At 43.1% G+C, this 14,202-nt stretch overlaps 2 protein-coding genes across 3 annotated transcripts in view; one reads left to right on the top strand and one right to left on the bottom strand.

The window, feature by feature from the left end:
• The window catches only part of Kdm4d (lysine demethylase 4D), a 33,614-nt gene extending 24,987 nt beyond the window's left edge, over positions 1 to 8,627 (bottom strand). Inside the window, exon 1 of one of the 2 annotated variants that reach the window (XM_021207888.1) lies at positions 8,251 to 8,627. The gene's annotated coding sequence lies outside the window, so the exon portion shown is untranslated. The remainder of the gene's footprint in view (positions 1 to 8,250) is intronic. The other variant, XM_021207887.1, reaches the window with a different exon arrangement.
• Positions 8,628 to 8,761: 134 nt separating this feature from the next.
• Positions 8,762 to 14,202, top strand: part of Cwc15 (CWC15 spliceosome associated protein homolog) — a 10,926-nt gene continuing 5,485 nt past the window's right edge. The window contains exons 1-5 of the mRNA XM_021207077.1: positions 8,762 to 8,923; positions 10,131 to 10,269; positions 11,009 to 11,121; positions 12,015 to 12,103; positions 13,158 to 13,265. Coding sequence (XP_021062736.1) covers positions 10,139 to 10,269; positions 11,009 to 11,121; positions 12,015 to 12,103; positions 13,158 to 13,265 — 441 coding nt within the window. The 5' untranslated portion in view covers positions 8,762 to 8,923; positions 10,131 to 10,138. The remainder of the gene's footprint in view (positions 8,924 to 10,130; positions 10,270 to 11,008; positions 11,122 to 12,014; positions 12,104 to 13,157; positions 13,266 to 14,202) is intronic.

Consider the following 14,202-nt stretch of genomic DNA (forward strand, 5'->3'; position numbering starts at 1 on the left):
TTTTTTTTTTTGGTTTTTTGAGACAGGGTTTCTCTGTGTAGCCCTGGCTGTCCTGGAACTCACTCTGTAGACCAGGCTGGCCTCAAACTCAGAAATCAGCCTGCCTCTGTCTCCCAAGTGCTGGGATTAAAGGCGTGTGCCACCACGCCCAGCTGTGTGTTTTTTTAAAGTCCAGACTGGGGTAAGCAGAAGATAAGTTACCTATCCTTCCTCCAACTATGGATGTATGCAGTAGAAGACTGCTCACCCATCACCTCACATACACCACAAAAGATACACATATGAAACACAACCTTCTATAGCAGGTCATGAGCTCTTCCTATTAAAGCTCATTCATTCATTTGTTCACTCATTTATTTGAAAAAGTTGTACTAGGCAAATGTTAGTGATAATCACTGTTTTAAATGTTTGGCCTTTAGCACTAAGCATGCTCTCATGGAACTTATTGTACATGTTCTGCATAGAGGTGGAGAAACAGTAATTTTAACATAACACAAGACCACAAACATGCAGAATGCTGGAGACAAGAGTACCGGATGACAGAGGCCAGCGGGAGGAACAGCTCCAGCTTTAACCTGGGCTGTCACAGCTGGCTGCCATTGTGATTGAGGAGAAAGACTTTTCCTGGCCACTGAGCAAAAGCTCTAGAGCAGAAACAGCTGTGTCCTAGCAAGAAGGTAGGTATGCTGTAAAGGCATAAAGGTTGAGCCTCAGAGGCAAGCGGGCTAGGACATGGAAACTTCTGCAACCCACTCTATGAACGGTTTGCCTTCTCCTGTGAGGGTAATGGGGTGCCACTGCAACTTCACTGTTTGACTGGGTGTCCTGTTTCTCAATCCCATTCAAATGTTTGCTTTTTCATAAATTGCTGGGAACACAGTACTGTAATGTGATCACTGAAAAGTTGAATCATATGTTTTTAAGATTTTATTTTATAAATATACACATTTTATATACACATATTTTATATAGATACATATTGTCTTAGTCAGGGTTTCTATTCCTGCAAAAACATCATGACCAAGAAGCAAGTTGGGGAGGAAACGGTTTATTCAGCTTACATTTCCACACTGCTGTTCATCACCAAAGGAAGTCAGGACTGGAACTCAAGCAGGTCAGGAAGCAGGAGCTGATGCAGAAGCCATGAAAGGGTGCTGCTTACTGAATTGCTTCCCCTAGCTTGCTCAGCTTGCTTTCTTATAGAACCCAAGACTACCAGCCCAGAAATGGTACCACCTACAAGGGACCCTCCCACCTTGATCACTAATTGCCTTACAGCTGGATCTCATGGAGGCATTTCCTCACTGAAGCTCTTTTCTCTGTGATAACTCCAGCTTGTGTCAAGAAGACACAAAACCAACCAGTACAATTGACCCCTTGTCAACTTGACACACAAACACATCACTATTAAGTCTCAACCCTTACTTCCTTATTCATCCCCAAAATCTAAATAACTTTAAAAGCCCCACAGTCTAATATGCAAATTTTTACATATTAAAATTTCAATCCCTTTAAAATATTCAATCTCTTTTAAAATTCAAAGTATTTTTACAATTAAAAGTCTCTTAACTGTGGGCTCCACTAAAATATCTTCTTCCTTCAAGAGGGAAAAATATCAGGGCACAGTCACAATCAAAAGCAAANTCAAACTCCAACTGTCCAATGTCTGGGATCCAATTCACGATCTTCTGGGCTCCTCCAAGGGCTTGGGTCACTTCTCCAGCCATGTCCTTTCTAGCACACACTTTGTCTTCTCGGCTCCAGCTGCCAGTACTCCACTGCTGCTGCTGTTCTTGGTGGTCATCTCATGGTACTGGCATTTCCAAAACACTGCTGTCTTCCACTGTAACTAGGCTTCACCAATAGCCTCTCATAGGCTCTCTTCATGGTGCCAAGCCTCAACTCTTTTGCATGACCCCTTCAAGTCCTGAGTCATCAATTGCAACTGAGGCTGCACCTTCACCAATGGCCTTCTGTGGCTTTTCACAATGCCAAGACCCAGCTGCTCTTCATGCCTTCAAAACCAGTACCACCTGGGTGACTCTTACACATTACCAAGTCCAGCCACAGCACAAGGTTCAACCTTGGCTATCTCTGGAACACAGCCTCTGTGCTCTCAGCAAACACTTCCCAGAAGATTTCACCTCAGTGATACTGGCCTCTTCTTAATCACTGCTAATTTCTTAGCTCCAGCTAACCAGCATCAATAGTCCCAGTAATGCAAAGGTTTAATTTTAGTGGTTCTGGAATCTTGTTAATCACAGTTGATTTTTCAACCCCAGCTAACCAAAACCACAAATTCTTCACAACCAAAGCAGAGCCCTGATAAGAGTCTTTAATCTTCCCTCTGAAATTTCACAAGCCAGGACTCCATTGTCTGCACTGTTCTCAATATTATCTTCCAAGATCCTACACAACATCCCACAGAGATCTTAACACCAAATGGATCTTCTAGCCCAAAATTCCAAAGTCCTTCCACAGTCCTTCCCAAAACATGGTCAGGTTGTTACAGGAATACCCCACTCTGCTGGTACCAGCAGTCATAGAGCTCAAGTTGTAGGAAATCAAACTGAAGCCCTCATTATAAGGTTGGCTGAATTACAGTGAAAATTCAAGTCTCAGCCTCAGTGGGTGTCAGCGGTTACAGTAAGGGCATTAATTAGCAAAGAATGGGATCCTATAACTTGGGATGTGTGGGAAGACCCTGTTGAAGCTGAGATTTTTGAATCTTCAGATTCTCAAGGGTTTGCCCCACCTGAGGAAGTAGTGCCCTCAGCCCCCCTTGAAATAATGCCTTTCCCACATGAGGAAATTCATCCCTCAGAGTCTGATAAACCAGCAGTGACTTTTGCTGAAGAAAATGCCAGACAAGACAATATTGATGTTTCTCAAGGCCTACCCATAGTTTCTTCTAGACCTATAACCAGACTCAAGCAAAACAGGCTCCTAGAGGGGAGGTAGAAAGTGTAGTCCATGAGGAAATGAGATACACTATTAAAGAGCTTAATGAGTTTGCTAATTCATTCAAGCAGAAGCCTGGGGGATATGTGTAGGAATGGATTTTAAGGGTGTGGGATAATGGTGGAAGGAAGATAAAACTAGATCAGGCTGAGTTTATTGGCATGGGCCCTCTGGAGAATCTAGGTTTAATATGGGAGCTCGCACAGTTAAAAAAGGTGTCAGAAGTTTGTTTAAATGGTTGGCTGAAGTGTTTATCAAAAGCCTGATATCCCTTGTATTAGTGTTGACAAAGGGATTTTTTTTAAAGCTTAGGGAAATTGCAATGCTAGAGTGGATACTCTGTGTAAAACCTAATCCTCCACAGTGGGAAGGTCCAGAATCTATATGCCCTTCACCAGCCCTATAAGACGCAAACTAGTGAGAGGGGCACCAGCACATTTGAAGAGTTTTGTTCTTGCACTTTTCCTTGTGACAGACCTTAGGGTTGGAGATGCTGCTGCTCAATTAGATGAATTAAATTCTATGGGTTTGCCAGGCGTGGTGGTGCATGCCTTTAATCCCAGCACTTGGGAGGCAGAGGCAGGCAGATTTCTGAGTTCGAGGCCAGCCTGGTCTACAAAGTGAGTTCCAGGACAGCCAAGGCTACACAGAGAAACCCTGTCTCGAAAAAAACAAAAAAAAATTAAAAATAAAAATAAAAATTCTATGGGTTTAATTGGGCACCAAGATAACAAGGGCCAGGTGGCCGAATTGAATCTCCAGAGATAAGGTGATCATAGTCATTATAATAGACATCGTAGAGAAAACAATGTTTATAATGACATACCCCATAATGGTCAGCACAGGAGAGGTGAAATTTATAATGGCATGACTTGTTGGGACCTTTGGTACTGGCTAATCAATCATGGTGTTTCCAGGCTTGAAATAGATAGGAAGCCTACTGCATACCAGTTTGATCTATTTAAGCAGAAAAATTCTCAAACAAATGAAAGAAAGGCTACATTGGATCGTGGCAGAAGACAATCTCAGCCCACTCAGTGAATCAATTTCCAGACTTGAGCCAGTTTGCAGATCCAGGACCCCTTGAATGATGTTCCCCATCATCCTGAAGCAGTTGGTCTGATAGAAAGATGGAATGGCCTTTTGAAGACATAGTTACAGCGCCAATTAGGTGGCAGGAGCATGAAGGGCTGGGGCAGAGTTCTTCAGAAGGCAGTATATGCTTTGAGTCAGCATCTGATACATGGTACACTTTCCCCCATAGCCAGGATCCATGGGTCCAGGAATCAAGATAGTTCCACTCACTATCACTCCTAATGACCCTCTAGAAAAATGTTTGCTTCCTGTCCCCACAACTGTAGGTTCTGCTGGCCTAGAAGTTTTGGTTCCAGAGTGGGGAGTGCTCCTACCAGGAGCCACAACAAACATTCTATTGAACTGGAAGCTCAGATTTCCCCCTGGTCATTTTGAGCTTCTAATGCCCTTAAACCAACAGGCTAAGAAAGGAATAAAAGTGTTAAGAGGGGTGATAGATCCAGATTACCATGGGGAAATTGGATTGCCCCTCAACAATGGAGGTAAACAAGATTATGTCTGCAGGGCAGGAGATACCTTAGGGCGTCTTTTAGCAGCACTACCATGTCCTGTGATTAAAGTCAACAACAGCCTAATCCAAGCAGGATGACAAAGGACGCAGACCCATCAGGAATGAAGGTATGGGTCAATCATCCAGGAAAAGAGCCAAGACCTGCTGAGGTGCTTGCCGAGGGTGAATGGGTAGTAGAGGAAGGTAGTTATAAATACCAGCTAAGGCCACATAACCAGTTACAGAAATGAAGATTATAAAGTAATATGAATGTTTCTGTCTTATTTTGTTAAGAATACAGATGTCTTTCTTCCAATTTCTTTAACATCAATTGGAATTTAAGTTGAGACACTAAGAGAATGTTCCCAAGGGACATTGCCTATTATAAATTTACGAATGTGTTTGCGATTGTAGGAGGAATAGTTATATTATGTTAGGCATATTCATGACCTTGTTATGTTTCATGTAAACATGAGATGTTATTTGTGTCAAGTTGACAAGGGGTGGATTGTAGTGTCTATTCCTGGTTGTCAACTTGACTATATCTGGAATGAACTACAATCCAGAATTGGAAGGCTCACCAATGATCCTAATCTGGAGGCTGGGAAATACAAGTTTCTGACCTGGATCTTGGCATGGAGATCTTGAGGCATTGTGGATATTAATTCCAGAAGATTAAGACAGGGAGATCTCCGAGTTTAAGGACATCTGGGATTAAAGGTGTGGTGGCACACACCTTTAATCTGGGCTACACCTTCTGCTGGAGACCTACAAAAGGACATTGGAAGAAGGAAGATTTACTCTCTCTCTTCTTCAACTGCTTGCCTTGTGGACTGAGCAACTGCTAGATCCTTGGACCTCCATTCACAGCTGCTGCTGACCATTGTTGGGAGTTGGACTACAGACTGTAAGTCATCAACAAACCCCTTACTATACAGAGACTACCCAAAAGTTCTGTGACTCTAGAGAACCCTAACTCATACACATATATTTTACTTTATACACACACACATATATAGTTGGTGGTGGTGGTTTGTTTTCAAGACAGGGTTTCTCTGTGTAGCCCTGACTGTCCTGGAACTCACTCTGTAGACCAGGCTGGCCTCAGACTCACAGGGATCAAAGTGCCACTGTTTTGTGTGCATCTATTTGTGAGTATGCCCATGTGTGCGTGGATGCCCAGTGAAGGTGAGAGATCACCTAGTGCTGGAAATATAGACAGCTTTAAGCTGTCAAACATGGGTGCTGGGAACTTTTCTTGGGTATTCTACAAGAACAGCACCCACTCTTAAGCACTAAGCCACTTCTCCAGCCTCAAGTTTACATTCTATTGTGTTTGGAGTCTCTTTTTCTATAGTTTCTATTGGGTTGTTTACATTTTTTTTTTTTACATTATATGTTTTAGTGACAGGAGTGGTACTGAGTATAAGACTTTTGTCTTCTAACCTGACATTTAGCTGTTGACTTTGTTCTCATTTCCTACATATAACTTACTTATTTTGAGACAGAGTACCTCTACACAGTCATGGCTGTCCTGGGATGACTATGCAGACCAGGCTGCCTTCTAATTCAGAGATGCTTCTGCTTCCGCCTCCCTACGCTGGGATTTAAGGTATGTGCCATCCAAGCCTGGCTCACGATTTTTTAAAAACGTGGTTCTTGACTCAGCCTCAGGTGTGCTAGGATCATAGGTATGGATCACCACGCCCAGTTTAAATTTAAAGTCAATGTGATTTTTAAATCACAAAGCCACAGGATGTTCTGTCTTCCATCAAACTGTCCTCCCAAACAGCAAGTACTATACTTTCTGAAATTTCCTTATGAGGCTTTTAAGGTTTTTTTTTTTTAAATTATTCCCTTTTAATGCTGGAATACTGTTTTTCTGTAACCTTTGAAGGTGGAATTCATACATTTTCCCCTCCATAAAGTCAATTTCACAATCACAAGTATTACATATAACATCTTACCAAACTATACACTACAGAAAAATGGGACAGTCTTAACCTACAGAGACATGTAGTCTTGTGAACTGTGTGGCTTCTGAGTTCTCAATCTCTCCAGTGTCAACATCTGTACTGTACCATGTAAACCAATCCAGTAAATCCTGTCTACTCTCTATTCACTGTCAGCTCTGTTCCTCTGAGAACTCTAACTAATACAGACATCTCCCCAGCTTCATTTCTATGTCTTAAGTGCTTTCACTGTTTAAGTCAAAAGCTTTATGGTATCATTTTATTATTTACAGGTACTTAAAAGTTCGTTTTTTTTGTTTTGTTTTGCCTTTCTCATTAATACTCCCAGATTGTTTTAATCAAATGCTTTTACTTTTGTGAACTAGCTTTTTAATGCTAAACTGTAATGGAATCATCAAGTGTTTATTAATTAATAATTCAAAAGTCAAATGGACTGTGGCTGACTTACTGAGGAGTTGATAAAGTCAGCTGGAATATAAAAAGTAAGCCCCTTCTGTCACCATCTTGCCACTGCAATTTCATTCCTGTACTTATAACATGTTATTCACTCACTTAACTAGTACTTACTCAAGCCCTGTCATGTATGGTGTACTGCTCTATATGCAGAGACCACTAGTCTCTAGAAGCAGGCTTCCTGCTTTACTGGAATTCAGGTTCTAATGTTAGTCAGACAGTAATAGTATTGTAACAGCCAAATCTGGCTCTACAAGTCACTTGCTGAGGTAGTTCTAAGCACTTTACAAAGTGATGTAATTACCACGGTAACAATAAAAAATCACCCTTACTTTTTGCACAAGGGATGGAAGACAGGAGAGGAAAAATAATTTGCCCAACTGTACACAGCTAAGGAGGGCAGAACTGGGGTTAGAACCAAGAAAGCCTCATAGAAAATAGATACTCTCAATGCTCTGGCTCTGATCAAGAAGAAGAAAGGTGCATGAGGTAATATAAACAAAGAATAAACCCAACTAGGGTTCAGCGTTATGGAAATATAGAACTGGGTGCCATAGAGACACTTTTGTAAGGGAGGAAGTGGGGACCAGTAGAGATGTCAGGGGAAACCTCACAGAGGGATTAGCACTAAGCTATGCCCTGAAGAACCGAGTTACAGGTGTCTTGGAGGCAGAAGTGAAGAACGCAGTCCAAGTCTTTAAAAACAGATGAACTTAAACAGTACTGGACAAGAGTGGCAGTGGCAAGTGAACAGGATGTGACGAGGGAAGGAGGAGGGTCTCCAACTTGGGTTTGAGTCGCTAATATGATAGCAGTGTCCTTTGTGTGCGGCTGAGGGGAAAAAAATATGAAGCTTTTCACCTTCTCCTTGCGGGGGAGGCACATTTGGGAGGAAGGGGTTCTTTTCTAATTCTCTTTCTTCATTTAAAGTTCCAAAGGAAGGACAGAAAGGAACTGAAATGTTCAATTTTAGGAGAGCCTTCCACTTGAGATAAACTGGAGAACAGAATCCTCTTTATCAGGCATCGTCCGTCCCCAAGATCTCAATGATGGGGCACAAGACAACGTTGGCGAAGCCATCTTAATCCCATCTCCTGCTGCTCCTGGCAGTTAGGCCCACTGTTCCATAAATTCTCACTATCGTAAACGCTCACAGCATCTCCCCTCACGCTACAACGCTTAGTGCATATAGCTATATGTCTATATATTTATATATCTTAGCAAGCAATGCGACTACAACCCCTGCCTTCAGGGCTAGTGGTTTCGCAGGAATGGTACCTTTGGAAAGCTCGTGGCTGCCCCCGTACTTATTTGCGCCTTCTTCATATCCACTTAAGTGACAACTCTAGTCCCTAGGCTGCGGGGTCTACTGAGGAGCAGGAGCCGTTGGGTCGGTCAGTTGGCAAGCTCTCCTCACATCTCTCGCTTGCGAGACGCGGACCGGCTCCTGGCGCCTTCCGTCCTCGCAGAACCGCAGCGAAAGAGTCTGGGAGGGGGTCGGGGAAGGAAAAGACGCAAGAGAGATTAAGTAATTGGTTCGCAAAGGCACAAGATGATATTTAGGGTCGACTCTGAAGCACCGGTTTTAAACGCCCGCCCCCTAAGCTGCCTTGGCCCCGCCCCTAGGTGACGTCATTCCGTCATTTTCCCGTGTCTCCGCTGATTGGTCACTGCGTCAGCCTCTAAGAGACGGTTTTAAAAAAAACAAAACAAAACAAAACAAAACTCCCGAATTGCTTCCGGGTGTGGAGTTCGCGTCTTCTCCACTGCCTTCGGAAGCGGGAAGGTTTTGCTTCCGGGTCGTAACTGAGCCCCCGGGTAAAGACTGGAAGCTCTGCATCTCGTTTCCGGTCCTGGGCCTGGCGCCCTCGGCGCCGAGATTTCTGGGAGTTAAGGGTCGCCATGGTTCACGAGTGAGCTTCGGAAGGTGCTGCGTCGGACCCCCGCCAGAGTGAGCAGCCGGGCATGGTGGTTTGTGGTCCTTGGGTGGGTGGCACCGGGGAGCCGGGTCACCGCCGCAAGCCGTGACGATCGTCCAGGCCGCGGTGCAGGGAGCCGAAGCCGAGCCCGGGGCGGTCACCGGCGCAGCGCCGCAGACACTGAGAAAAGCAAAAGAGGGTGCGATGGGGGAGAAACTCCCACCTCCCACACGATCTGTGTGAGCAGCTGCCATAGCTCACGGAGATTTAGTAGCCCTGCAGTTAGGCTGCAGTTCTTATTTGACTGCTAAAAATGGCAAAAAGGTTCTCTTGTAGCCTAGGCCAGCTTCGCACTCCCGGTTCTTTTGCTTTCCCCTCCCAAGCTCTGGAATCACAGGAGTACTCCCGTCATACCCAGTTCAGGATGGGTTCTTGATATATGGTCGGGTGGAGTTCCGATTTTTCTGAGCCTTGCCTAAGTTACAGCCTTAATAAATGCTGTGGTAACTGCTTTAGAAGAAAATTGAATCAACAAGATTCTGGTGTAATGTTGCCTATGTAAATGTCATTGGACTTTAAACAAATTCTAAGACAATAAGTTTGCCTGTGACTTTAAAAAGAAATTTGTTTTTTTATTGGGCTATTTGCTGTAGTGTGAGGTTTCTGATAGAACTGCAAATCTTGGCCGGACAGTTCCAGCAGTTCGGAGGCAGCCTTGAGTAGATCTCAGGAGGGTTCTAGGCCAGCTTGATCTACATTGTGAGTTCTAATTCAGCCAAAGCTACATTGTGAGACCCAATAATAATAATAATAATAATAATAATAAAATAAAATCTCAGAGAAGCTAGTGCTAGTGGGATAACAATTTTTTTAAGTCATTTATTTTAAAAGCCACACTACACTGTTGTACAAGATCTGACATGTGTGGGAATCTCATAGTACTATAGAAATCTTGGCATTCCGAAAATGACAGAAACAAGCTGGAAGACTTGCCCAGGGCTACCCAGACAGAACAGGGGCGCAAACTCAGATCTTCATAGTAGCTATTTATACTGAATAAGAGCTGCCTGGCAGGGTTTATCTGGTAAACACCCTGATAATTCAGATTTTTAGGAACTTGTGAACTTGTGTTGAAGCAAACTAAGCAATTTTGGGGAGAGTTTTGAGAAGGATTTAAGAATAGATATTTATGAGTGATCTGTAAAATGAGAGTATAACTTAAACTCACTTTTGCTGAAGACTAAAAGATGACAACAGCAGCCAGGCCAACTTTTGAACCTGCAAGAGGTGGGAGAGGAAAAGGAGAAGGGGATTTGAGCCAGCTCTCCAAGCAGTATTCAAGCAGAGACCTTCCCTCTCATACAAAGATAAAGTACAGGTGAGAAGGCCTTCGTTTGTCTTGTTCACAGAATGGAACCAAGCCTATATATGACTTATGGTAATGGCTAAATTATAGTATTTAGGTTACTGATCTTCCAAGAAAAATATTTCAAAAAAGTTTACAATAAAATTATGCGCTATAGTTGTAATGTGTTGCTAGACAATCTTCCAGCATAAGTTCCTACGAACCAAGAATTGCTATGTGTAGCTGAAGCACTCACTAGTCATGATAATCACATCAGAGAAGATGGAGCTGTAGTGAATATAGAAGTGTTGCTCTAACAGCCCTTGAATTGGTGGACTGTTTTAAAAAGCCAAAGACATGGGCTGGAGAGATAGCTCAGCAATTAGGATCACTGCTCTTCCAGAGGTCCTGAGTTCAATTCCTAGCAACCACATGGTGGCTCATAACCATCTGAGGGGTCTGATGTCCTCTCTGGTGTGTCTGAAGAAAGCAATGGTGTAGTCATATACATAAAATAAATAAATCTTTTTTTTAAAAAAAGCCGAAGACATTCTGCTGTAGGAAAGTGTGTGCTTCAGTTTGTTCTAGTGATAAGGGACACCAGGAGTGTGTTAACCCTCAGATTAGGATATTGTCTTGTCTTCTTCCTTTTTGTTCTTGACATACAGTTACATTCTGGATTGTCTTAAATTGCTGACGCTATATAGGTTCTTTTCCTTGACAAATGAGGGCAACATTTTTGACGTGTTTTGTTTTGTTTTTCCTACTTAAGACAAACCACACAGGATGCCCCTGAGGAGGTTCGCAACCGTGACTTCAGGAGAGAGCTGGAAGAGAGAGAGCGAGCTGCTGCAAGGGACAAAAACAGGGACCGCCCAACTCGAGGTACCCGTACTGTCCGGCATGTTTGTCTCAGAGTTGTGTGCAGAAACTGTGTGTATCCTGGTAACTGAAAATAAGTAACATTTTTGTGAGCTATATCTCTTTGATGAATGATTAGAGATGAGAATGAGGTTTGTTCCAATCCCATCTTGTCATGCACTGATACTAGAAGAAATGGTAACCTGGAGTGTTTAAAGCCCATGGTTTCAGTGCCTGTCTGTAGACTTGGGCTTTACAGCAGCTGGAATTGGGGCCTTCTGTTTGGGACTCCCCACATAATTGAAGAGTTTTGAGAGAAGCATCAGTTATCCTTTTTGTGTTTCTACTACATGTGAGCATTGGCTAGGTCTCCTAAGATGCTGTGATCTGCATACTCACTAATTCATTTCATGTAAACCAAAGACTTGTTACTTGCCAGTCACAGGGTGGATCCCGGCTGTCACTATGCTTTGTGTGGATTCTTTTTGCCCAAAGGTTTCTAAAATGGTTTTTAAAATTTAGTACTTGGGCTGGAGAGATGACTCAGTGGTTAAGAGCACCACCTACTCTTCCAGAGGTTCTGAGTTCAATTCCCAGCAACCACATGGTGGCTCACAACCATCTGTAATGGGGTCTGGTACCCTCTTCCAGTATGTTAAAAGAGAGCAATGGTTGTGCACTCATTAAAGAAAGAAAAAGGAAGGAAGGAAGGAAGGAAGGAAGGAAGGAAGGAAGGAAGGAAGGAAGGAAGGAAGACCAATCTAGTACTTATTTCAATGTGGAGAGAGAGAGAGAGAGAGAGAGAGAGAGAGAGAGAGAGAGAGAGAGAGAGAGAGANAGAGAGAGAGAGAGAGAGAGAGAGAGAGAGAGAGAAATCTAATACTTATTTCAATATGCTAAATGTTTGTTTTCTTCAGAGCATACAACTTCCTCTTCAGTGTCAAAGAAGCCCCGCTTAGACCAGATTCCTGCTGCCAACCTTGATGCTGACGATCCTCTCACAGATGTATGTGTTTTAGTTTTGGGTTTGGGCTAGGTTTTGCTTGTTTGTTTGCTTGCTTGTTTTAAGCCCCCTTAGTGCTAGAACTGTGGGCCTCTTTTAGGCCCACCATATCATATTTTCCTGAAAAAAGCTTTAATACATTTTGGCTTTATCACTGACCTCAACTTTAAAACAGAAAGTATTGTGTGTCAAAGACTTTTAGGCCAGGTTTGATGTGGGAGGTTAAGCTGCCTTGCTCTAACCACATGAGCACGTCAGGATGAGGGCCCTATGAACAGCACCATTGAGCACTGTACACAGTACTGCCCTTTATGTCCCTTAGATAGGATGCCCTGTTAGACACATGGTGCTCATAGGATAGGCCCCATCATGATTAAGCAGATAGAACATAAACAGTCATTGGGACACTACTGCCTTTTCAGTTGTCTGTAGCTCAGGCTGGCCCACTAATCACAGCCTCCCTGCCTCGTACCTCAGCCTTCTGAGAAGTCGACTCCACCTGACTTCCGACTGCAACTGAGCAGGCATGAGTGGCCTTCCTTGAGTAGTAGTATCTAATTGCATATATATGTCAACAGTTAGAGCTAACAGATAGTTATTCAAATGAGAAGTCTTACAGTAAGTGAAATTCAGTTGTTCATTCCAAATATTTCTGTTGGAATCTTAGCACCCCTTTTTGTACAATTGCTCTTCCTAACTTAGTCATTTTGAGCTACATAAAACTATGTTAACTCTTTAGGGTAAGACACTGAACGTAGTACCTTATTTTATTGTGACGTGTACTTGTTTTACAATGTTACCATGTGAAAATCCTTTTTGACCGTGTAAATACGAAAGGTACTTTATTAGGGGTTGACATTTTCATAAGCATTCATAATTTTTTGTTGGGTTTTATTTATTATATTTTTATTGGTTTTTGATTTTAATTATGATATTTGGGTACTTTTCCCTTTAAGAAAATTTTGTTTCAAAGACGTGGTAAGTACAGTTTCAATGAGAAAGGTGAATAATGTATATTTTTCTTTCTGATATCCCGGGTCACCTTGACTTGTCCCAGGAGGAAGATGAGGATTTTGAAGAGGAGAGCGATGACGATGATACTGCAGCTCTTCTGGCAGAGCTAGAAAAGATCAAGAAGGAAAGGGCTGAAGAGCAGGCCAGGAAGGTAGTGTTGGCGTTCGTACCGCACCGTCAGGTTCTATCGTGTCTAAATGTTGGAGCACCTGGAGGTCTGTCTTCTTATAACTGCGTTCTCAGTCCCCTAATTACGTAGGAAATGTCTTTCAGATAGAACTATCAAGCTCAGCTTGTTTAAAAGCAAATGAATAAATGTTTGATTTTCTAATTAAATGCCAGAATTAAAGACAGTCTACAGCAGTGGTTCTCAGCCTTCCCAATGCTGCAACCCTTTAATACAGTTCCTCATGCTATGGTGACCCCAACCTTAAAAGTACTTGGTTGCTGCTTCATAACTGAAATTTCACTAGGTATGACTCATAATGCACATATCTGTATTTTTCAGTCATCATAGGCAACTCCTATGAAAGGGTTATTTGACCCCCGAAGGAGTCATGATCCATGATTGAGAACCGCTGGTCTACGTGGTTTATAGAGATTCTCTTCCTGTCTCCTGCCTTCTTTGAGGACAAATTAGTGAGTTCTGTGTAGTCCAGGGCTGTCGCTGCCGTCTCCAACCAGCAGAAAAGAAGCGACGAAACCAATGTCCTTCTCAAGGCAGTTTATTCAAGACCATAACCATGTGCACTAAAACGATCCCCCTTCCTTTTCCTTCCCCTGATCTCTCTCGGCCATCCCCTTTTATACCCTCTAGTTCACTCCCCATTACCCCATTCCACGTAGGCCCAGTTCATTGNCTCAGGACTACATTTGTCACGTCATCTGATCTTTCGTTGTGGTGCATCTGTGCAGTGCAGTTTAATGGACGTGGCTATCTTGAGGGATATGAGGATGTCAGTTGTTAGNCGTTAGACTTGGCAGCAGTCCCAGGCGCCATCTAGGGGCCGCAGCTAAACCGGCTCCTCACACAGGACAAGTCACCTAACTTGTTTGCATATCCACAGTCTCGTCACCTACACAATGGG

The sequence above is a fragment of the Mus pahari genome, chromosome 10 (genome assembly GCF_900095145.1).
Source record: "Mus pahari chromosome 10, PAHARI_EIJ_v1.1, whole genome shotgun sequence".
In the NCBI taxonomy this organism is placed as follows: Eukaryota; Metazoa; Chordata; class Mammalia; order Rodentia; family Muridae; genus Mus; species Mus pahari.